The sequence below is a fragment of the Balearica regulorum genome, chromosome Z (genome assembly GCF_011004875.1).
Source record: "Balearica regulorum gibbericeps isolate bBalReg1 chromosome Z, bBalReg1.pri, whole genome shotgun sequence".
Lineage (NCBI taxonomy): Eukaryota > Metazoa > Chordata > Aves > Gruiformes > Gruidae > Balearica > Balearica regulorum.
Genome location: NC_046220.1, coordinates 83,536,301 through 83,559,092, shown reverse-complemented (window position 1 = coordinate 83,559,092; position 22,792 = coordinate 83,536,301). Strand labels below are relative to the sequence as shown.

The 22,792-nt window shown below is 40.8% G+C and overlaps 1 protein-coding gene across 1 annotated transcript in view; it reads left to right on the top strand.

The window, feature by feature from the left end:
• The window catches only part of SKOR2 (SKI family transcriptional corepressor 2), a 28,542-nt gene extending 6,571 nt beyond the window's left edge, over window positions 1-21,971 (top strand). Inside the window, exons 4-8 of the mRNA XM_075740284.1 lie at window positions 4,943-5,008; window positions 5,395-5,493; window positions 11,131-11,198; window positions 19,877-19,941; window positions 21,894-21,971. Coding sequence (XP_075596399.1) covers window positions 4,943-5,008; window positions 5,395-5,493; window positions 11,131-11,198; window positions 19,877-19,939 — 296 coding nt within the window. The 3' untranslated portion in view covers window positions 19,940-19,941; window positions 21,894-21,971. The remainder of the gene's footprint in view (window positions 1-4,942; window positions 5,009-5,394; window positions 5,494-11,130; window positions 11,199-19,876; window positions 19,942-21,893) is intronic.
• Window positions 21,972-22,792: the final 821 nt, after the last annotated feature.

Genomic DNA, 22,792 nt, shown 5'->3' with positions numbered 1-22,792 from the left:
AGGGTTGAAAACAGCCTGGCATTATAGATAGCAGACTAGACAGTTGTGTAGTCTTTACTGGGATAAGTGGTAAAGCATTGGATCTAGAAGTTAAATGACATAAAATTTTATTATGGAAGGTGTTTGCAAAAAAGAAAAGAAGTTAAAAGTTGAAATGGGGAAAGACGAGGTGTAGTTCCAGATGTGGGACCCAGCACTGCATATTAGTAGATAAGATCGTGTATAAATACATGGATCTGCACAACAGACAAAACGGCAGACGGACTGTAGAACTGGGATGTTATTTACTATTCCTGTCTCTTTTCTCTTCTGTCAGGACCTCCCTGAATTATTAAAAGAGGGAGAAACGTTGTGGTATTTATTTTTTTGCAAGGCTCACAATATTAGGTTTATTGTTGTTTGCTTGGTTTTTTTGAAGCACTGTGCTCTGGAATCTGGAGGGAATCTCAGCTTCCATTTAAATCAAGAATTAGAAATTTTCTATCCCTCATGCTTCTAGAATAAAGTTATGAAATATTTCCCAGATGTAGGCATAAGGTTCAGATCAAAAGCCGACTGATTTGTCGTCTCTCTAGAACATTTTGTATTTTTAAGTTGGTTGCAGTTTTTGAACATTTGGTTTGAAATCCTGAAACTGTTTTCTCCTCTATCCGTTAGTACTTCAATGTGAATGTTTTTTAATCGGCTGTTCATGTTTTAAACTTTAAATGGAGGTTACAAATAAGGCTTCTATCTGTGTAAAAACAACAACAGAAAAGAACTCTTTTGTTTTAAAGTTAAACCACTTTCAGGGCAAATTAACATTTGAAGCTTCAGACTTTGTAAGACGTATGTATCAGCCCCAGCACAGGAAAGCACATAAAAGATGCTTATTAAAGTTCCTAAAATAGGCATATTTTCCTGAGTGCTGATTATCCTATTGATTATTTCCTCAAAAAGCAGCATGAATATGCACAATGCATGAATATTTTCAATAAGGGTAGGATTTCTTCAGGACATACACAAGAACTGTGCGTGTCTTAAAGCAAGTAATTAATTGCGAATACAGATGGAGCCTTTGGAGCTCTGAAAGCCTGCCGGTTCACATCTGCCTGTAGTTTTTAAATGGAGATATATATATATTTATACCCAGAAGATACCAACATCTTCACTGCTGCGGTCTTTGTGTCTGCAGACAACACACTCTCTAGCTAAAAACACTGGTGGACGTTTAAGTTACGGTAGACCATCGATGCTGTGGGCTTCACAATGGTAAAGCTCACCTGGTAGGAGTGAGCTGCAGGAATTGTATGCTCTACAGTATTTAAGTACCGTCCAGGAATAATAGGGATTATGCTGACAGACAGGCGGGTAGAAAATTTCGGTTGATGTGGTCTGGCACTGCAGGTGTAGTGAGAATTGTAGAGAATACGAGTTGGGGTCAAGGCACAGGGCTGAGAGTCAGGAGAGCTGAGTTACATTCCCGATCCATCGGAGCTCTGCGCTGGGCAAATCAGTTGCCCGTTGATGTGGCAAATCAGTTGCCCCTTGATGTAGCAAATCAGTTGCCCATTGATGTCGGTGAGTTGTCTGGGCCAGCGTGGAAGTTTTTAGCCGGTGTTGGAAGAGCACTTTGAGAGCTTCCCAAGGAAGGACTGTGGGACATTGCTCTAGGTGGCACAGTGTGAAGAGGTAACCTGGCTTATGTCTGGTTTGGTACGATGAGGGCAATGTGCATTTATTTTGAGGAGAACACATTTAGAGATGTTTCTGTTTGTTTCTTTTATTAAAAATTCAATCTTAACCACTCCAGTGGGTGTAGAGCTAATAAAATGGTGGCATCACAAGAGCTGAGGTTGTGTCAATGTACAAATCGGGACCTCTCATTTTCAGAGTACTAATAAAGTAATTTGAGGTGTTCCTACCTACAAACATCATTTCTCCTTTCCTCCATGGGTGGGTGTGGATGTTCCAGGATAAAAAAGCCCTATGTGTAACCCAAAAATACAGCCTGTGTACCTTCATGCCAGAATAACAATGTCTGTGCACCTGAGCTTATTGGGAAGAACAGACGTACCAAAAGCTTTAGCAGAGGCAGTGCAAACCGGCTACGAATACTTCATCTCCTTCTCCCACAGCCAGTAAATGGTTGAGATATAGTTTGATTTTTCTAAAGAAACTGAAATAGGCCTCTCTTAAAGAAAATCTAGGTGTCCGTACTGAGGGGCTGCACAGCTTTCAGTGCTGCTGTTTTAAATGCCACTACAAGTTTGCAGACAAGGCCCAAGAGAGTTATGGTGGAGCTATTAGAAGAGGAAGTGATTTTTTCTTAGACTGATTAAAATTCTTTGGGCTTTCTGTTTGTTTGTTTTTAAACACCTATTTAGCTTTTAATTAACATTTAAGAGAAAGGAAGCTGGTTAAATATTCAATACCTCCTCCCTTTCAATTAAGGTAGAACAGTACGCAACACATGATGAGGCCTCTGGGAAGTATGGAAAAACGGAGAAGAGTAGGCTCCTGATTATCATTTTCAGGGGGACTAGAAAGGTGAAACCCATCTGATTATTATTACTGTTAAAAATAATAATGTTGAGGCTTTTTTTTTTTAACATCAGAAAGCAGTTTAAAAATGCAGTTATTCTTTAAAACCGTATGTGTTGGGTTTTGCCTTTAAATACCTTCACTTTTCCCATCCTGTTCCTTACTTATTTGGGGGGCAAGGATGGGGAATTTTCTAAGCCTTTTTGGCAGCGTGGTAAGAACGCTGGAGAAGTTATTCTTCATGCTACATGCCCTTGTTTTCATTTTGATGCAGTTCTTTCAGTCCCAGCGAGTCGGCAGCCTCCAACCATACGGCCCTAAAAGCTCAACCAAGCAAATGGAAAAGAGCTATGTTGCAGCCATGCTCTGTGCTAGGACCTAGTCTCTTCCCCTTTTTCTTCATTCCCCCTTGAAAAATCCAGTTACCTTCAGTCTGTGAATCTGTTATCCCTCAAAATTGCATATAAAACATTCAGAAAAGAATACCCCAATGAAAGAAACTGATTGGAAAAATATATTACTATTTATAATTCAATAAATATACCCTTTCTAAACTAAAATTCCTTCTTTTTTGATTTTGTGTAGCCTAATTTATCTAACAAAATACTTCTTTTGTTAACAATCCTGTTAAAAACAGAATTATGCTAACTGAAAAAAAAAAAAGAGACCATTTTACATTATGGAAACATCTCAAATGTCTGCTCAAAAAGTGATGTATTTTTGTTTTTATTTTTAAGCTTGCTATTTCTTTTAATGTGGTGAAACAACTTACCTGTAGAAACCAATTTGTTTATATCAAATATAATGCAAAAAATATTTTTTTTTAATCATTGTGTTATGTAAACAGATTTTTAAAATGTAATTGCTGGCACCAGGTATGAGTTTTGTAAATGTGTATGCCTGAATAAGTGGTTGCCTTTTTTTTTTTTTTTTTTTTTTTAAGGAACGAAGAGATAGCAGATGCTAAAATGCATAGCTATTGGATATGGGATTCATATACTGTGACTTCAAGGTTTACTGGATATAAGAATGCATTGATTTTTTAAAAACAGAAGTAAATGTTTTGCAAAAGATTTCTGTCTGCGTGTAAAACAAGACTTACCAATTCAACTTTAAAATGAGCTTATTGTGATGACCTGCTATCAAATGCACAGTGACAATATAAGGTTTTTAAGTAGCTGTTGTTATATGGTAGCACTATTCAGTGCTACGGCTTTTTATTTTCCAAAAAAACATCAAGGTATTTCCTCCATGCTTCTTTCTTCCAAATACATAAACACATGAGCAGCTTTACATGTATGTCTTTCTTGTGATTACTCATCAGTAGAGTTAATGATGTGTATTTACTGTCCAGACTAAAACAAGAATTAGTCCAATTAGTTCAATAATTGGTTATTTACCAAATATTTTCTTAATTATTGAGATTCCATTTCTACTTCAGCTGTAAATAATAGAAAATCTCCCATTAATTCCGTCGAAAGTGATATTTTTTCTGTGAAAAACATCTTTTTTCATGGCTTTTTGTTGTAAAACCCCGTCCATAGAAATTAGAGAAAAAATTCACAGGTCCAGAGGATAATTAAAATAACGCCTTCTGTCAGAAGGTTCATATGAAGTCAAATGGTCATCCAGATGAACTTAACACCTTGTGAATATTTTTTAAATTTTACTTTATTTGTAAAGGAAAAGGGCTGAAAAGTAGCATGCATATATCTGGAAATAGTCAAATTCTGTTATCTAGAAAATTCTTTACTACTATATGATTAAAAGTTGTGTGAGCAACCTAAGATAGAAGTCTCTGAAATGGTTGACCTCAGAGGTGTATCCTTGAGATGCAAATACCGCTAATGTCAATTTTATCTCAGCTGGACATAAATTATATCCGGTTACACTAAGCCCATGCCATAGAGCTTTAGAAGATGATAAAGGTAAAGAGTTGATGAAGGCAGAGAGGCTCGTGCAAAAAGGATTTTGCCTGTGGATTTCAGAACTGCCCAGCTAGATAGCATGGACTTCCTGTTGTGAAGAGAGGAGATGAGAGTGAGGAGAAGGCTGTGCCCCTTTCCCAGCTCATTCCTAGTCATACTCTGATAAGAGCATCTTCAGGAGGGGTTAGAGTGAAAGCAGGGATCAGTTCGGCAGGTGACGTGTAAGAGGAGCACTCCTAGGTATCGAGGAGACGTCAGGTCTTGTCTGCAGGAGGCCGTTGTGTACGTAGATACTCTACTGAAGCAGAAGCAAATATGAGTCCTGCAAACATTTGTGTTACGCACGCAGATATGTAGATAAACCTCAATCTTACTCTTTCTGTATTTTTTTTTTCTTTTTGCTCCAGATTCTCTGAAGGAGTTCCATAGTGAGGATAATACTGATGAAAAGCAATATCGGTAAATCAATAACTTTTTTCTTTTTTTTTAAGGTGAACACACACAAGAAACCAATTCACCTCATTCACTGAAGAAGGATGTGGAAAACATGGGGAAAGGTAAAATAAATAAAGGCCTCTTACCTTATAAAACTGCTCTTTGTTTTAATAGAATATGAGGATAATAGGGGGCACTTTTGTTCTGCACCATATTTTAAGCTTGTCAAGTAACATATGAATAATATATGGACCTTTGGGTGGATATAATTGAGATTAATGCATATATATCAATCAATACATGACACTGTAATATAATACTTTAAAATAATATATTACATTGATTTATATTCATGGCTTTCTGCACAAAATCTATTGTAGGTCTATGCAACACTTTTTTTTATAACTGCTGAAATATTTTGTCTTACAGTAATGAATTGCTCTGCAACTGTTCTTTCAAGAATTATTTATACAGATTAGCAAAGCCACTTTTCTTTTCTCTTTGTTAGAGGAACTCCAGAAGGTTTTGTTTGAACAGATCGACTTACGGAGGAGACTAGAACAGGAGTTCCAGGTGTTGAAAGGAAATGCGTCTTTCCCAGTCTTCAGTAAGACACATATCTGTGGTTTTGGTGTTATTTGTGGTTGGTTGGTTGTTGTCAGATTGTTAAAATGGGAGAGATGCGTTCTCAGTGGTGTTGCCAGAATCTTTGGCTTAGTTCTGCTGAAGTTGATGGCACTTCTGCTGTGGCTTTTCAGGCTGCCCAAGCAGGTCTCTTGTAAAGAAAATACGAAGCTGGATGTCTATTTTGTATTATTTTACTGGTTTTGCTAACATTGAATACAGTGAGTAGACAAAAATATGTCTGGGGCTTCTTGGGGTACAGCAATGTCAGTGGTCTTAACCAGCTTCTTGGAGGCTTTTGAAGACAGAGTACTTCATAGTCATCTTTAGGTGGTTCTAGCTGATGCTGGAGAATTGATTTGGCCTGTGTTTAAGGAGCAGAAAGACCTATTTGGATTTTTCCTCTAGAGATGGATTATTTGAGATGGCCATTTCACCACAGCTGATGAAATGTGCTGGGCATGTGTTAAATGAAAGAAAGCAAAATGGACAATTAGTAGGGTTTTCATGAAGCTGCCAAAAAGTTGAACTGCATGCACAGTGATATGGAAAAAGACCTATTGATTGAGGCCTTTTGAATTACACTGGCAGCAACTGGCCTGCTTTCAGGATAAATCCCATGCACATCAGGACAAGCTAGAAGACACAGTGAGGGCTCTCCAACATGCAGTGAATGTAGTGTTACAGAGCTGGAGTGATCAGGGCATCTCCATTGCTCTCTGCCCATCTGTAACACAGCACCACAGAGAGATCAGTACTGTTGTACAGGCTTCCCCATGCCTGGCTGTCACGACTCTGCAGCTGCCTGCCCAGACAGTCCCCCCAGTTCAGTATGAAATGCAGCCTGAAGGAAAAAGCGTGTTTGCACCCACCTTTTGCTTCTTCATGAAGTCCAAAGGAGGTCTGATAGCATCTATATTCAATATTTTACTAATGTTGATGATGTGAGGTTTTTTAAACTCTGCTTTTTAAAACTCTTAATTTTTGTCCTCGTTTTCCCATGAGACTATATGTGGATGGAGCACCACAGAGTTACTTGCCTTGCAGTAAGCTAAGATAATTACATTAAAACCTTCCCAGACTAATTGTCAGGCTCTTCTGCCATTTGCAAACTCCTGCATGACCAAAATGTTTGACCAGCACTTAATGCAAAGTACCCCCGTGCTGGTTTATCATAGTTCCTTGAAGAGTTCAGAAACTCTCTGTTTTCTTAGTCCTCTGAGTTCTTTCATAAAAACTCCAGGGACAAAAACCAGTAGTGCCAGTACCCCACAGCTAAATCAGTCAGCCAAAACCCACTGCCACGAGCTGATGAGTGTTGCAGCTCCTTGAATTGCAGGAAAAGGTGGCCACACAGACAGCATTTTCCTATCATGTAAAGAAAGTACATTTGTCCCCTTTCTGTAGCATCAGACAGGGTAAGGTCAGGGGAGCAAGGAAGTGCGAGGACTCTGGGAATGATTCCATCTTTAGCCCGAAAATTGAAAGATGCAGATGACTTCATAAATAAAGGAGAAGAGCTGCCTGAGGTGATACAGATATTAATGAAAGGAGGATAACCTCATCCTTAAGTATAAATTCAGTCATTACTCGGGTTTGGGAGTGAGGTAATTTTCAAATAATTTGTGTACATCAAAACACTGATGTGTGGTATTGGCGAAATGGCATCTTGGAGTTTTGCCATTCAGGTCACTCATTTATCCTTTTGTTCTTCTACAGTAAAATTAATGCTCTGTCATTGCCATGTAAATAAACGCTGCAATTAAACCACATGAAATACAATTCAAATAAAAGAAAAGAACACATACGGCCAACCAAGGAAGTGGCAACCATGTATGCTGGCTTGAAAAATATGTGGTTTCAATGTACCACAAAGTAGTGGTCAATTTTCTTCAGGATTAAAATAGAAAACAGATAATGTGCTATAAACAATATATACAAGTGACCGTAAAACCTATTTACAGATTTAGATTTACCAAAAAAACACCCCTCCTCCGCATATAATAAAACAAGAAAAAGGGTCTTTGTGAAGCAACTAGGTGTAAAGTACAAGCTAAGTGTGGTTTGTTCTCTAAAGCAGTATGTGTTCCAGTGAAAGAGATGGGGTCTGTTCCAGGCTCTTGCTGCTGGACAGGGCTACTGCTTCAGGTCAGGTATTAGAAACTATTTGTTTTGGAAGGTTTCCCAAGTTGCTAACTGCCTATGGTGGTATTGGATAGGGAAGAGCTAGGGAGAGACCCAATTAAAGGAAAGGGGAGGTAAAATTAAAATTGTATGGATGGATTTATCATGGCTTGGAGACACCTGAGGCTGTAGGAGGGAGTGAAGAGCAGGCAGGTAACAGGCTTTATATCCCAGTCTGGCTTACTGCAGCATCAGGCTGAGTGGCCATGGGGACTGGATTTGTGTCCCATCCCTAAAGCTACTGAAGACAGGAACACAGTGCCAGGGTAATTCTTACTCCCATGAGTTGGGGTGGCTCTCTCTCTGCTTTGCACTGTCTGTGGATAAATAAGAAGCCTTTGGCTTTTAAGTTTTCACAACCAAAATTCATCCCTGTTTCAGCAGGGAGCCACCGTGTGAGATGCCAAAGATAATGCTGTGTCTATCTAGAAAATGCTCTTGTTGGGTTACCTGGAGTTAACTTTTGAAAGTCACCATTCTTTGGGTCTTGCATTTGGAACTGAGCACGTTTGGGGCTTTATACATTAATAGTATCAAACCATCACCCATAGCAGTGCTGTACAGTCTCGTGTGTAAGTGGTGTTTGGTTTCCATGTTCTCCTCGTGGAAATCGCTATTAAATGAGAATCAGTCTTATTTGCAAGCTCATTTAGCTGTGCTATGCTGCTCACTTCTCGGTGGCTAGACCTGCTTGAAATGTGACCTGTGATAATTTATAAAACAGCAGACCTTATCCTTCTGCTGTTTTCACCTTTACTTTTTATATTGCTGTTGCACTTGAAAGCTGCAGATGAAGTTTTCCTTTGCTTATAAAGTCTCTCAACGCAGAGATCACTTGAAGAAAATAAAAAAAAGATCAAGTCAGTTAAAGAAAATCAAAGAATTTGCTGTCCTGATAAAAATATGAGCACCTGTGCATAGTGACAGCGTGTTCTCCCAGAACCCTCCGCTAGTTTATGCCTTTAGTGTCGGCTGGCACGCATTTTGTCCAGCTGCATTTAACAACATGGTAATAAAATGGCGGATACGTAGTCTGTGTAGTTAAAGTATTTAATTTTGTGTTAAGAAAACTATTTAAATATTCATATCTTTTCTCCTGGGGATTGCTTATGGCTTTGTCTGTAAGCATTCAGACTCAGATAAATGCTGCTGGAAAAAATGCTATCCTTACCATTAACACCCCATTTGCACTGTGAGTTTGGACATTTGCAGTGCAGGACTGAGCAAGATTTCTGAGCTGTTTGTTCTGAGAGGTGATGAGCCTGTGAAAAGGCAGTCAGGAGGGAAGCGTTGAAGAGAGAAGGAAAATTTCTCCATATTAGGCTGCTGGAGGACCTCAATAGCAGCTAGTACAGGTCTATCAGCCTTTAGTGACCAGGACAGGGCTGCACAGGTTTTTGGGGTTTAGGAAGAGAGGAATTGCAAACCTGCTTTATTTTGATTGGGTTCTTTTTCTGGTCGAGTTGGAGTAGGGGAAATAGGCTGAAAAATTTTGTGAGCATTTGCTGAAATTCTGAAGAAATTTATTAAGATGATGTCTTTATGTCCTTTTCTATGTGGCTGTGCTGGATCCTGATGGTTTCAGCCAGACAAGTTTTCTCACTATCTTCTTTGTTTCATTGCTATTTTCTTGTTGTCCTAAAGTGCCTCATTGCCTTTTAAATAACAACTTTTGCTCATCAATCTGAGAGGGCAAAACTCTTGTGTGAAAGAGGAGGAAGAGGAGGACAGAGCTCTGCCCCCTTGTACTTTCTTCCAGCCCCTTCCTATGCCCACACTTGATGGGGACACTTCCCCTTTCCCCACAGGTGAGGTATGTATCGTGCCACGGCTGCTCACTGCCTGCCTGCTCCTGCTTTTGGAGTTCAGAAGTCGTGGTGAGGCTGTGCAGCTGGTTTGGGAGTGGGTGAGCACTGCGGCAGCACATGGAATATGAGCTGCTTGTTCTCACCTGGGCTCAAATTTTTCCATTGCAATTTAGGTATTTCTGTGACTCCCATTACTGTGCTATCAAAGTATCCCACAGTTGTCTAATCCATTAATCGTCCCAACACACTTGGCAGATGAAGCAGTGCTGTTATTCCTGCTTTACTGGTAGTGAAAGGAGGCATGGAGAGACAGACACAGAGAGTCAGGTAGAGCAGGTATTGAACCCAGGCTTCCTGAGTCATAGAATCATAGAATCGTTTTGGTTGGAAAAGACCTTTAAGACCATCAAGTCCAACCATTACTGTAGCACTGCTAAGTCCAACCGCTAAACCATGTCCCTAAGCACCACATCTACGCATCTTTTAAATACCTCCAGGGATGGTGACTCCACCACTTCCCTGGGCAGCCCATTCCCGTGCGTAACAACCCATTTGGTGAAGAAATTTTTCCTAATATCCAGTTTAAAAGTCCTGGGCTAGTGTCCCAGCAACCAGTGCGACTATTTAACTCTTTTGATTGGTTAGTTATAAATAAACCATTTTAGCTGCCTTGGCCTTTTAGTGCCCTTCTCCAAGCTCTGGGTGTTGAGGTGCTCCATGCTGTTTTCTGTTGGCATTCACCTTACTGCTTCTGTGGTCCAGGACAGGCTTCAGTCTCCCGCATCAAAATGATGTTGGCTGGAATGGGTTTTCTTTCCTTTTCCATTTAATAGTCCATCATTGCACCCAGGTCTTCCTCATGCAACTCTTCAAGTTATTTGCTTCTTGTCAACAGTTTTGTTTATATTTTTCTTTTTCCCCACCCTCCAGCAGCAGTGTTATGGAACACAAAGCAGCAATTAATCTTCTACCAAATGAAATTTTGTCTGAAATGGTTACTGAGGAGGAAAATGAAAGAGGAGCTACTGGAGCAGGAAGGCTGGCCTGTGCTGTAGCCCATCTGTCCAGGATCTGTCTTTCAAAGACTTTTTCCCTTCAGAGTCCTACATCGCTGTTTATGGAGCTTTAGTCTGATTTTTGTTCAAAGCCGTCAGCACTATGTTACAAACTACAAATCAAACCCTGCATCCTTGAACGCTTTCTGTTCTCACATATTGGACACCCATATTGATGTCAACAGATTTATGCCAAAGCAAAGAAGAGCAGTTTTTGCTCTTCTCTTCAGTGTTGGTAGAAGTTTGACTAATGACTGCAGAGGCTGGCCCATTGAGAAATCACTGTGGGAATGAATGTTAGCAACAGAAACTTAGCAGCCTACATTTGCTAATTGGGGAAGTAGCTGAACCTGATTTTTTCTAGTGTTTTTCTGTTGTGTATGGTGTCTCCTACTAGAGAAGAATTTTTTGTTAGGCATGCATTTAATTGGGTGAAGGGCTCTGTGGTGCTTCACAGTTCCTCGGTAGTGATTGGGTTTGATTCAGTTTGATTTATATGAATTCTGCTGTGTCATCTCTGTTTTAACTACTGCTTCTTTTCTTTTTTTTTTGGTCCTCCCTTTCTTCTTACAGATAATTTTCAAGATCAGATGAAGCGGGAACTGGCATACAGAGAAGAAATGGTACAGCAGCTACAAATTGTAAGTTTGCCTTCTCTGCTAAAAATGTTATGAACTGTCGCTTTGTTTTTTAAGTGCACTCCTCAAACTTTTCCTTTGTGAGCCATGCAGATGTACTATTACTGTGGTCATAGTAACTTATACTTAGCAAGACATAAGCTTGCAGTTCTCAGCTGGTTTAGAGTCTAATTACCTGGAGATTTACTTTCATACAGTAACCAGATGGGTCTTCATGTTTCAACTAAACAAAATGTGTTGACTCAACACCCAGAGGTGCTTCTTCAGAGAGAAACGTGAGGACTGAATTGGTAAACCTTAAGCAGTTAAATGTTTCTACCTTGTACGATAGGAAGTCGGTGTGAGGCCAGCTTCTCTCTGGCTAATAAACCTTTTTCAAATTTCAGCCGCTAGAAGAAGTGCTTAATTCAGCAGCAAAGGATCGAGTTGCCAAAACACAGTTCAGTGCAGGCACATGTTGCTCTTTGGTCTCTTACTTGTTATTTTAAAATCAAGAGGGATTTTGCATGTCCGTTAGTGCAACTCTAGATCATTGCATATGACTGTGCTGTTTTGAAAACTTGACATACTTAATCCAGTACGAGCAAAAGGTGGAGTATGTAAAGCTGTTTCTTACTTAGATACTATGTAGTGTGGTTTTAAGAGCAGGGCATTGTAACGAATGGGAGGCTTACTTTGCTAGTGCTTTTTCTGTGATCAGTCTGACATTATTCAACATTCTCCTCTTTTAAGACAAGCTTGCCAAATATCCCCGCTTACCTGAATCAGCCCTGTGCTCGAGCATCTAAATTTTCCTTGTGCTTGTCAGAGACCCTGGTGCAGAGAAGGCATTGTCCAGCCTTCTGGTACTGTCATTTTCTAATTGATGAGTTAGGACATAAAAATAAAGCTGAAGGCCAGGATTGTCAAACTTGTGCACCTATGTTTAGAGGCATTTAGGAGTGGCCTTATTTTTAGAGCTGATGAACATTCCTGCTCCGTTTTCCTGCTGACTTCAGAGATTTCAATGAGAGATGGAGGGTGCTTGAAGGAGGTTGTTTATGGAGGGATTTCAAGATCTGAACATCTTTGAGATTTTGTGCTGCTGGTCTCCACACTTTAATGCATCCAGTAGTTACTGTGTTTCCCCTTTGTCTCTCAATGCCAGGCAGGGAGTTTGGCTTAATCTGTGAATTGCATTGTCACAGAAGATGGTAATTAGGATGTCATCCTGAAAAGTACTTCCCCTGCCACTTTGGACTTGAGGCAGGTGACCTGTCTGATTACTGCAGTGAATCACATTTAAGCACAAATTTTGTGGGTCCACTTCAGCCTTTATCTCTTGTGTCAGCTGAACTTGAAGCTAAATCTCCCTCCCAGGGAGAGAATAGATCATCTCTGCCATTGGTTTTGTGGCCCAATTGTGAAGTTGTTTCTGAAACTAGATATCCCAGACCTCCAGTGAGCCAGCTGTGATGTTTTTTCTGTTTTAGAACAAGTGGAGGAATCACAAGGTTCAGTGTAGTGCTTTTTCTCAGGCAGGAAAAGAAATATGATCATGTAATTCACACCCTTTTCACTTACTGATGCATGCTACAGAGAGACTAATAGTCATTTAATCATTAAACAGAGCTGCCTAAATGTATTTACAGTGACTAGTTTCAACATTTAATGTACTGGACCAATTCAGGACCTCTTCACTCACTGCCTGAGTTTAATGATCATTAATAGAAAAGTTGTCTAATCATCAGTAAGTCTTTATGCTCACATTTGGGTATCCTTCCAGGTATCAGTGAGGCAGATTGTGTATCAGCCAGACCGATAAAAGGATGTTTGCATTTGAAGAACTGAGAGATAATAACCAGTGTTTGTTCAAGCTGGGTGCAGAAATCTTCAGTGATGTTTTGGTTGATAACTGAAATGGAGTCAGCACTTTTGATGTGATAATCCCTGCAGTTACTTTAATTCATTCACGTGAATATAGCTTGTATGCTTATATCTAGAATTAAGATTAATGAGCTGAATGTGCTAATGATAGAAATTCTTTGGCCTTCTTGGGTTATGTCATGGATCTGTTAAAGCTTTTGGTGCACAATACACAAAAAGCATGGTTACTTTTGATTTTTTTGTTTGTTTGGTGGTTATTGTTTTGTTTTGTATGTACCTGGGATGCTGTACTATTGCTTTAACAGACCTGCCCACACCTAATTTTCTTGTCACCATAAAAGTGCAGTGGGAAAAGCAGAAGTGTTTAATGCATACTTAAATCGTAATTTTACTTACAGCTTCATAGATGTATAACTTTGTAGTATTAAGCTCAAAATTTACTGGTATAACTAGCCACAGAACTTGGCTTAATTGCTCTTTTTATTTTACAAACAATATAAATGTACCGAGTCAGATTCTTTTGGCTCTTCTTGCCACCAAAGGAGTATACAACTTAAATTAGCCCTTTCTGAAGACTTGTGCGTGATCACGAAGGCATCTCTTGTGACAGTGGGTACCAGAAGCAGGTTTTGCTGTAAGGATGGTTTCATTCACTGCGATCTGGAATGCTTCAAGCTGCATAACTGGGTAGTCAGACTTCAAAATAAATTGCCTTGGAGTGTTTGATGTGTCAGAGATGTCTAGAATAAAAGCTGAAGCTAAACATGAAATAATTAACCAAATATAATTGTATTTGAAAACTTTCTATTGCGAACACCCACTGTAAGCTGAGCGTTACACGGAAAGGACTGCTTGAAGGTAGTGCTTCATGCGCAGCCAATGCTGAACACTGAATGTAACGCTTATTTCTCACAATTCTTGGGTGACATTGTGAAACTGCAGTGCAGAAGGCGATGACAAATGGCCACGCGTGGACCCCAGCGCAATGAGTGGGGTGGCAGCTCTGGGGGCACCGGCGTGGGCTCTGGGTGCCCTCTGCCGCTCGCAGCCGTCACTACACCCGCAGAGGCTAGGACTGTCGTGGGTTTAACACTCTTCATTAAATCCTCGGTTAAAGCAGTGTTTAATCAATGGGATTTTATTTTAATGATCTATCCACTCCAGACTTTAAAAAAAAATTATTTTATGGCTTCCTGAAAGTTAGGAGTAAGGCTTATATCGTTGGGAAAATGGAGGGTCCTGTTCTGTTCCATCCTCTGCAATGGATGTTGGCTTCTTTGGACATAACCTGGCTTGGTAGGTGCTGGAGCAGTGGGACATTGTACGGCCATCAGCAATTTCTGTTGAGAAAGGAGTTGGTCAGAGTGTCTGGAGCAGCTACCAGGAAGGATTGCAACCTGTTTGTGCCAAGCTCTCGGCCACGTGCCAGGAAGCATCCGATCATCATATTTAACATGAAAATGGATCTTAAGTCACTGAATGCATTTTTCTCTTCTTCCTCTTTCAGGGTGCTGTCTTCCAAATTAGCTAAGTACAGTGCGTGTATTTGGAGGTCATGGATTTTACATATGACCTCCAAGTACACGCACTGTACTTAGTATGGATTTTACATATGGATTGAGGCATGGATGATACGGCTTCTGTTATTAAGCTGTGCAGAAAGGGCCACTGAGAAGTCATCACTGACCAGCAGGCTGGGGGAAATTCTAACAAGGCACATGTGGTACAGCCTCAGAAGAGCTCACTTGGGTGTAGAGTTGCCATTTTCCATCTAGTTCGACCAGAATTCATCTGTCAAGACAGCCCAGCCAGCCTAACAAAGTACTGAGTCAGCTTCTCCTTGAGACTCTGTATCTGTCTGATATTGTCTTCTATGTTAGTGGATCAAATTTAAAAAGCATGAACTTTATTCCTGGCTACCTAGTGGGAGAAAAAAGATCAGAAACAGCATTCCCAGCATGACAATTTTTATCCTTTTATGATTTGTGAACCCCTCTAAAACATTGCCACAGAGAAGTAGAGGACCAAGCAGCAAATTTAAGCCTCCTGCAAACAGGCTAGCTTTTCTTAATTTCCTTTCAGGGCTCCCTTTCAAGTAGTTTGTAGGTTCCCAGGAAGCACTGACCACGGTTGTGACCTGTCCATCAGGAAAAGCTAAGGTGGTGTTCGTCATCCTGCTGTTGTGGTTTATATGAGTAATTATAGTGATAAATCCCACTAATTTTACATAGGGGTAAAAGGCAGCGGGTCTTTGAGACGCGTTAGAAATGTGAATTACTCAGGCAGTCTCTTCTCTTTCCAGATCAAGCGGAAAGTGTTGATTTGGTTTTGTTTGGGGTTTTGTTAATGTATTTATAATCCCATGAACTGACTTCCTCCTTGCTAACCTAACTTTGGGCTGATAATGTTCAGAGCTCAGAACTGGATCCAGCTGGAAGTCTCTGATGTTTGATGGCCTTCTACTCTCAATGCTGCTTTGAATCAACTCTGTTCTTCAGCGGCAGACAATAAAATACACCAGGAACCATCTACCTGAAAAATTGATTTCTATCTCTGCATCATCTTTCCTCCTGATCTTTAAAGATTCATAGGGAGTGTTTAAAAGAATAAAAACTCTACGTGTGGTAATGTTGGTAGATCTTCAGTGGTATGAGATCATGTTCCTCTGGGTCCTACTGTAATTAAGAAAAGCACCAGTAGGTTTAATTCCTATTTTAGGTTGTATGTGGAAAGTGGGTGCTTTGTACAACTGATGTTTTCATTATACAAACAAGGAATATCCACATTTTTGTGTGTGGAGACCTTGGTCACTGCATGCCTGTCACTCTGCATTCGAAAAGTGGAAATAGGAAATAACAGTGCTTTATTGGGATTTCTGTTTTGGTCCTCTGCTTAAAGTGGTCCAGCTAGATTGATTGACTTTGACAAGAATGTTAGAGGCAAACATCAGTTCAGCAGAATGGCTCTAGGATTTCTTGAGCTGCATCTTCTGCTGAAGTGCCTGTCCATTGACACCCAGATAATAACAGGTAAAAGAGCATTTCTGGAACTGTGTTTCCTGTGTCTTGCAGACTCCAAGGGAGATTTTGTTACCTTGCTCCCCCCAAAAACCAGAGATGTTTATATTAGCTCTCATTAACTTCTGTGCTTTAGCAATTGGGATGATACTGCAGGTCTGTTTATACGTGTTCTGTTATCTTAATTTGATTTTTGGTGGAGTTTGTCTCCAAGTTTAATGGTACAAATTGGGAATATGTCCTTTTTGTGCTGAAGGTAGCATACCCATCCCTGACTGTGTACAGAGAAGTGAGCTGACAAGTACTGTTTTCAGGAGAATTTTGTTTGCCACTGTCTGCTTTTTCAAGACAGGTGAGCAAAACTTGTATCTTGACAATGCATCTGGATATGCATTGTGTTAATAGGATGGTGCTGTGCCTCTTTTCTCCAGTAAATTCAAATGTTAAGGAATGCCTTGTAGAATTAATGGTTATTAAGACCAGAAGTAAAAGCTTCCTTTTCTTTAGTACCTGCAGAAATTCTGATCAAAAATGGATGCACGTACCAGAGAGCCACAAGCCAGCCTCTGCTATTGCCTGTCAGCAAAATCCTTTTTTCTATTGTACTAGTGTGCTCTGGTCCTTAAAAGTACATAGGAGAGAGACTGCATACTCCAGCTGTGGCTCTCTGTTGCCTTGCATCCTGTGCAGACTGGTACATGCCACTACCCTCCAGGGAGAGAAGAGCCTCTGAACTCAGCCCACACAGCTATAAATACTTTCACAGCGCAGTAGCGGAGAGTCACCCTCTAGGGCATACCGTTGGCACTTTAGATTCCTCCTCCAGCTGTCAAAGGCTCAGTGCGTGCTTTTTATTCTGTTTAATACCATGCATCATTCTATCCAGCAGCACCATGTGTGCAGAGACTGTAGTTTTCCAGTGGCAGTTCAGGCGCACATCTGTCTCCTTTCCTGCGTAAATACGCTTTGCATTTGGAAGGGCTGTCTTGGCCGGACAGTGTTCTGACTGAGGTCTCAAGTGCACTCTCTGGAAATGAGAATTGTTTAGGTAAATACCTGTAGATACACATCAGGTAATAGTGCTTTGAGGTACTGAAGATTCCCTCTTCAAGCAACAGAATTCAGGGTGATGTACTGTGTACCCCACCTAGAGATGGGATGCAAAGGTGAAGTCTCCAAAAGAGGATGGTGTACAGATGCTTCTTTGATGGCCAAGTGTTGTAGGGATCAGACATGCACTTTGGAAATGAATCCCCAATCCTATCCACTTACCTGTGCTTTGGCTCATGTTGTGGAGCAGACTCAGAGCTTGCAAACTGGATTCTTTCCAGATGAAGCAAACAAGGATGTGTTCCAGGAGTGTGTCTAGCTCTTTATTGGTGATCAGTACCCAGAACCAGGCTAGAGCTAGCCTGATGAAAAAACTCCCAAGAAAAATGCAGTATGGACAGTAGGTCCTTCTCCTGCACCCTACAGATCTGCTCCCATTGTGACTTATTTCTTATTAATGTGGACTTAGTCATAAGAAACAGATTGCTTGCTACTTAAAACTGAACTATCTGCACTTCTGTTACTGCTGGCAGGGGCGTACACCCTTCGATAAGGGCCATGCATTGGATCTTCATGGCCATTTGAGTGTTGATCCTGTCTTCACCACAACAGTCACCCTGGATGCACAAAAGGGGACTGTACTGTCATGAAGAGCCCAAAATACTATTCCACCATAGCACCAGAGTTATCAAATGCTCTTCCAATGACAAAAGTAGATGACATTGTAGGTGATTTAACTCATGAAGAAAGTCATCATTTCCCTATTGGACACCCATGTCTCCCAGTTTCATGTATTACCAGTAGAATGGATAAACCAACGCACATTGAAAAGATGCTGATGTACCAAATATAGCAGAGAAGTGGATTAAGAACAGTTAATTTCTCACAGAATGTACCCCGTCATATTATCTAGGTCAGTACAGCTTGGGACATGTCCTATATAATTGGCGGCCAGGCAAAGCGATGTTACCTGTTGGTTGTTGTGAGTGTGTGAGTGGGAGAGAGGAAGAAAGCAGTGGTGAAGCATCACAGGTCTCAACTGAATGTGCTTTTTCAGGCAGTTTGTGTGTCCATTTTGAATCTAAACCATGCAAATGAGTGATCAGGTAAACAGTTTCTTTGCATATTCCTCTCTGCTGCAGTTCAGAGAGGAGCTTTCCAGCCTTTGCAAGCACTGTGCCCTGGAAGGCAGCTCTGTTCAAGGCCTCGGTGGAGAGGAGAGCTCTGTTTTTTTGGGGGATCTGGCAGCAAGCTTCCTCCTTGCTTTCAGCTTCTGTGAAGGGCAGGGGTTATAAGAGTAGTCAGAAAAAACACCTGGATCCTGGGTCTTTTCAGATCATCAGTGGTTTTGTCCTCTCAGTTCATGCATGCACATTTCCCAGGGCTGTGCAGTGGGGGAAGTGGCATGCCCCCGTGAAAGGCTTCTGCTTTCATTCAGCTGGATGGCTCATCGTTGCAGGCACTGCTGCTTCCTGATGCTGCTGCCTTCAGATTGACCTCCTTTCCCGAGCGATGAAAGGGTTAGTTCCTGAGCTGCAGATGCCCCCTTCTTTCCTCTCATCCTGTGCCTTTCCTGCCTGTTTCCTTATTAAGGAAGGCAGGGATGGAAAGGGGTGACACCCCAGATACTGCGCTTTACACCAGCCCGCAGACACGCTGAGCACAACTTGCACAACTGTCCTCACATGCTGTGGGCATAATATAATTAAAACCAAAACAGGGATGCACACTAGGTATATATTCAGTGAATACTGATGTAAGTTCACCTTTCTAGTGTGTTTTTATGTGTGCGGGGCAGGTCACCTGAACTCTGTGCATTTACCCGTCCCTTCTGCAGTTCGTGCAGCTTAAGGCCTTGCTCCTCACTTCAGCCCGGCCTATTTGTCAGCTTGCAGTAATGTATTTGACATTATTTGTGAATATATTCTGGAGTGCCTGACAGCAGAAGCAGGTCACCTCAGTGTGCAGCAGCACCTGGGAGCATAGGGACATAGATTTTTCTGATCCCAACCTAAATTCCTCCAACGGTCCTTCCAAAAGGCAGCATTGAAGAATGGTGTGTTTGTAGTCACTTGGATTCCCAGCTATGGAGAAGTCTCAGAGCAATTTAGTTTTGTTGCATTCTAAAGGCCCAGCACTGAAAAAGAGCAGCCCTGTACTGTATTCCCAGTAGCCAGGGAGCACATCATCCCACTTTGTTTCTAAATATAACTGTGTTCCCTAATATGCCTATGCTCTCTGTTTTTCTTTAATTCTTTGTTCCACTTCAGTGGCTTCCCTCAGATTGGTGCAAGTCAGAGATAACTACTATGAACTTCCTAATTATGGTGATACAAATACATGAAGTCTCGTACTCTCACGCTGCTGTATTTCAACTGTGCAGAGATCAGTGTGTGTTGCCTGTTAACAGACACCCAATTTTTGTCATCTCACAGGTAGCAGAATGGGTGGTGGCTTTACTTTTTGTCAGCAACTGGCATAGACAAAACATCAGAAGACGTCTTTTACATTGTATTTTAAGATCTGTCTGTTGTTTTAATTTGGGCCATTTTATTTTATTTCTGCTTCCATGTTCTTGCAGTTTTGTAAGGAGTTCAATCCTTTAATTTAAGGCTCTGTTTCCTAAAATGATGTGGGGAGGCAAACAAAACCTTTCATTTGCAGGGATTCCAGCTTACATGTCTTGTTAGCCAAACCTTGGCTTAAAGCAATGGCTTTACATTTACATTTACATCTGTGTCATTGCAGATTCCCTATGCAGCAAGCTTGATCAGGAAGGAAAAGCTTGGTGCACACCTCAGCAAAAGCTAAAGGTGAGCTTGTGAAAGAAGAGATCTTATTCTGCCTTGCCCAGCTGTCATGTTTTTCTTTGCAGGCATTGCGAGAATTAAGAGAATGATTCTGTTGCATGATACTATGGATTCTGATCTAAAAGCTCTGTCTGTGGAGGTGTTGTGCTATGGTCTGAAGGTGATAACTAGCATGTCATACAAATTATGAGGCTTCACTGGGGTAGGACGTACCATTGAGAGTTGACCGTTGGGTGAATCCAGACCTAATCGCCTGAGCATGTGCTTCTGCTCTCTGGCACTGAAAGTGGCGTCAAGGTCATGCAACTTCAGTGGAAGGAGGGAAATACCTTTGCATTCACCATGCAGTAAAAGTTCACACACAGCTAGGTAGGGATGGGGTTTTCTACCCATAATAGAGCTTCTCCAGGCAAGAGCAGTATATTTTGGGAGCTTTACAGAGCTACAGCAATACTGTTTTCTGTAGTTCAGCCTCCTGCAGATCCTGATTATCCTGTTGCCCATGTGCGGGATCTTCCTAAACCAAACACTGCATTTTTCAGGAGTATATTTTTTTAGAATCAGTCAGTTAGTTAGAAGAAACACCATGTCCATCATCAGTGGCCTGGGAAATACCCATTTTGGGTGCTAAAGCCTTAACATTTAAATTACATTCTCTCTTTTTTTTTCCTGATAAAAAAGAAGATTAGGGCTTGGGGACAGAGAGGCAAAAAGCCAGTAACCCTGCTGCTATGTTATGGCACAAAATCTGGCTTGTGGATTCACTGAAAAAATCCCTGAGGTGGAGTAGGCGGAATAGAAAAAAAAGAGCTATTCATACATAGAGACCTCAGTAATGCACAAAGTAGAGGTATTCAAGAGAAAGTCTGGGGCACGTGAGAAGGGTTTGATAGTACAGGTGATGGAGGTTTGCCTGAGCTATGGAAGAAGCAGATACTTAAAAACATTAGGAGAAAGTATAGAGTAACCAGATAACCTGTATCTGTGGCCTTGAGCTCTGCCTACTGAGATAAGGAGATTAATTTAAGCATCAAGTTGGTCTGATTTGCCCTCTTGTGCATACGTTCTTACCAACCGCCAGCATTTTCCAGTTGAGTCTACATTAATCTGGGCACTGATTTAAAATAAATTCAGTGATATTAATATCCTGAATAAAACAGTATGCCTTCCCAGATGAGAAGCAGCAGGTCCTGCCCTGAGCGCCTTGTCCAAAGCACTGATTGACAATAAAAGTCTGCCTGAGGATGGCAGCACCATTTGTTCCCAGCATCAGGTTTTCATCAGTTGACAATCCCTGCAAGGAAGGTGCTGGCATCACAGCTACGAACATTTCCGTCTTATTTGCTGAGAGTGTGAAAGGTGGATGCATTTCTCATGCCGTTTTTGTTTCCAGTGGCACACCATCCCTGCAGACAACGGGGATTTCTCTAAGTAGGCCCTAGTGCTTTTGAAAGATTAGTTGTTACTTAACTGCTAAGCTAAATCAGTCAAGCAGAGAATCACAACTATATCGTTCAGAAGCAATTTCAAATTCTCAGTGTGCCAAGCAGAAAAGAATTGCCTCAAGAAGAAACGTGTACGCACATACATACCTACACAATACACCAAGGGGGTGAGGACCCCGTGCGCTGCAGAGCAACTACTCATTTAATTCTTTGTGTTTCTCGGCAAGCCTTTGCTGCCCTTGTTGGGCTCTGTGTTCCCTTCCACAGCAGGTCTTGTTGTGTTTAGTCATACTTCAGTCAGTTACAATTTGCCCTTCATCTTTAATGTGAGTATTTCCAGATACTAACTAGCAAAGTCTCAAAGGATGCTTCTGGAGCGAGTGACTTATGTTTATCCCTTTTTCGAGGATTGTAAATAAGTATTGTAATTCTGTGAGTAAAGAAATACCAAACTTGGGCTTAGTCTTGGTAACACACTGTCTTTTTCTCTTTTCTTTTTTTAATTCCTAGAAGCACAGGATCTTTTGCAGCTGTTACCTTGTAAGTTATAACCTACCACTCAGAAACCTGACTTGTATAAAGACTGAGAAAATGGAAGTGCTTGGGGATTTAAAAAATAAACAAAACAAATCAGGTTCTTCTGAACCCGAGGACAAGTGACCTCAAAGCATCATGGACAACCATGTAAAATAGAATGTAGCAGCCATTTATTAGTAAAAACAAAACCACAAAAAAAAAATATCAAAAAATGCCTGTCCTGGATCTTTTTTGGTGGTACCAAAGTTTAAGTCTTTGTGTTTTTAGAAGGACTACTGAACTTGATAGAGAAAATGCTTTTGATGAGTCGTACAGATAAGCTGTGAAAGGAACTGCCAATCCTTTCAACGCCACAAACACTGACAACATCTGCCAGTTCATCTTTTGCTTTTGAATAGTGATTGTTTTATGGAAAGAAATGTGTGTTTTACCAGATGGGCCAGAGCCACATTTGGATGGATGGGTGGATGGATGGATGGATAGAGCAGCGTTAGCCATACATAGTGCTTTTTAAAAGCAGACTGGAAATTCTCACACCCCTCTCCCTCGGCCCCTTCCTCCTCTGGTATTTTGCCTGCTGTATGAATTAAGATTGTACTCCTCTGGAAATATTTTACAATTTAATATTGAGTGTAATTAAGAATATAATCACTGTTATCAAAAAAGGTATTTAACTCTGTTGTAGTTTCTTTATCATTCATGTGGATAAAAAGTCTATAATAAAAAAAAGAAAACTATGAGATAATAGTTGAGCTTCCCTGTAATTTAATGCTATGCTTACTCTACTAAAGAAAAGAACTGGGAAATTTATCCCCAAGAATATCTTTCTAGAAGTATTTTAATTCACAAATAATGTGTTGAAGTATTTCATG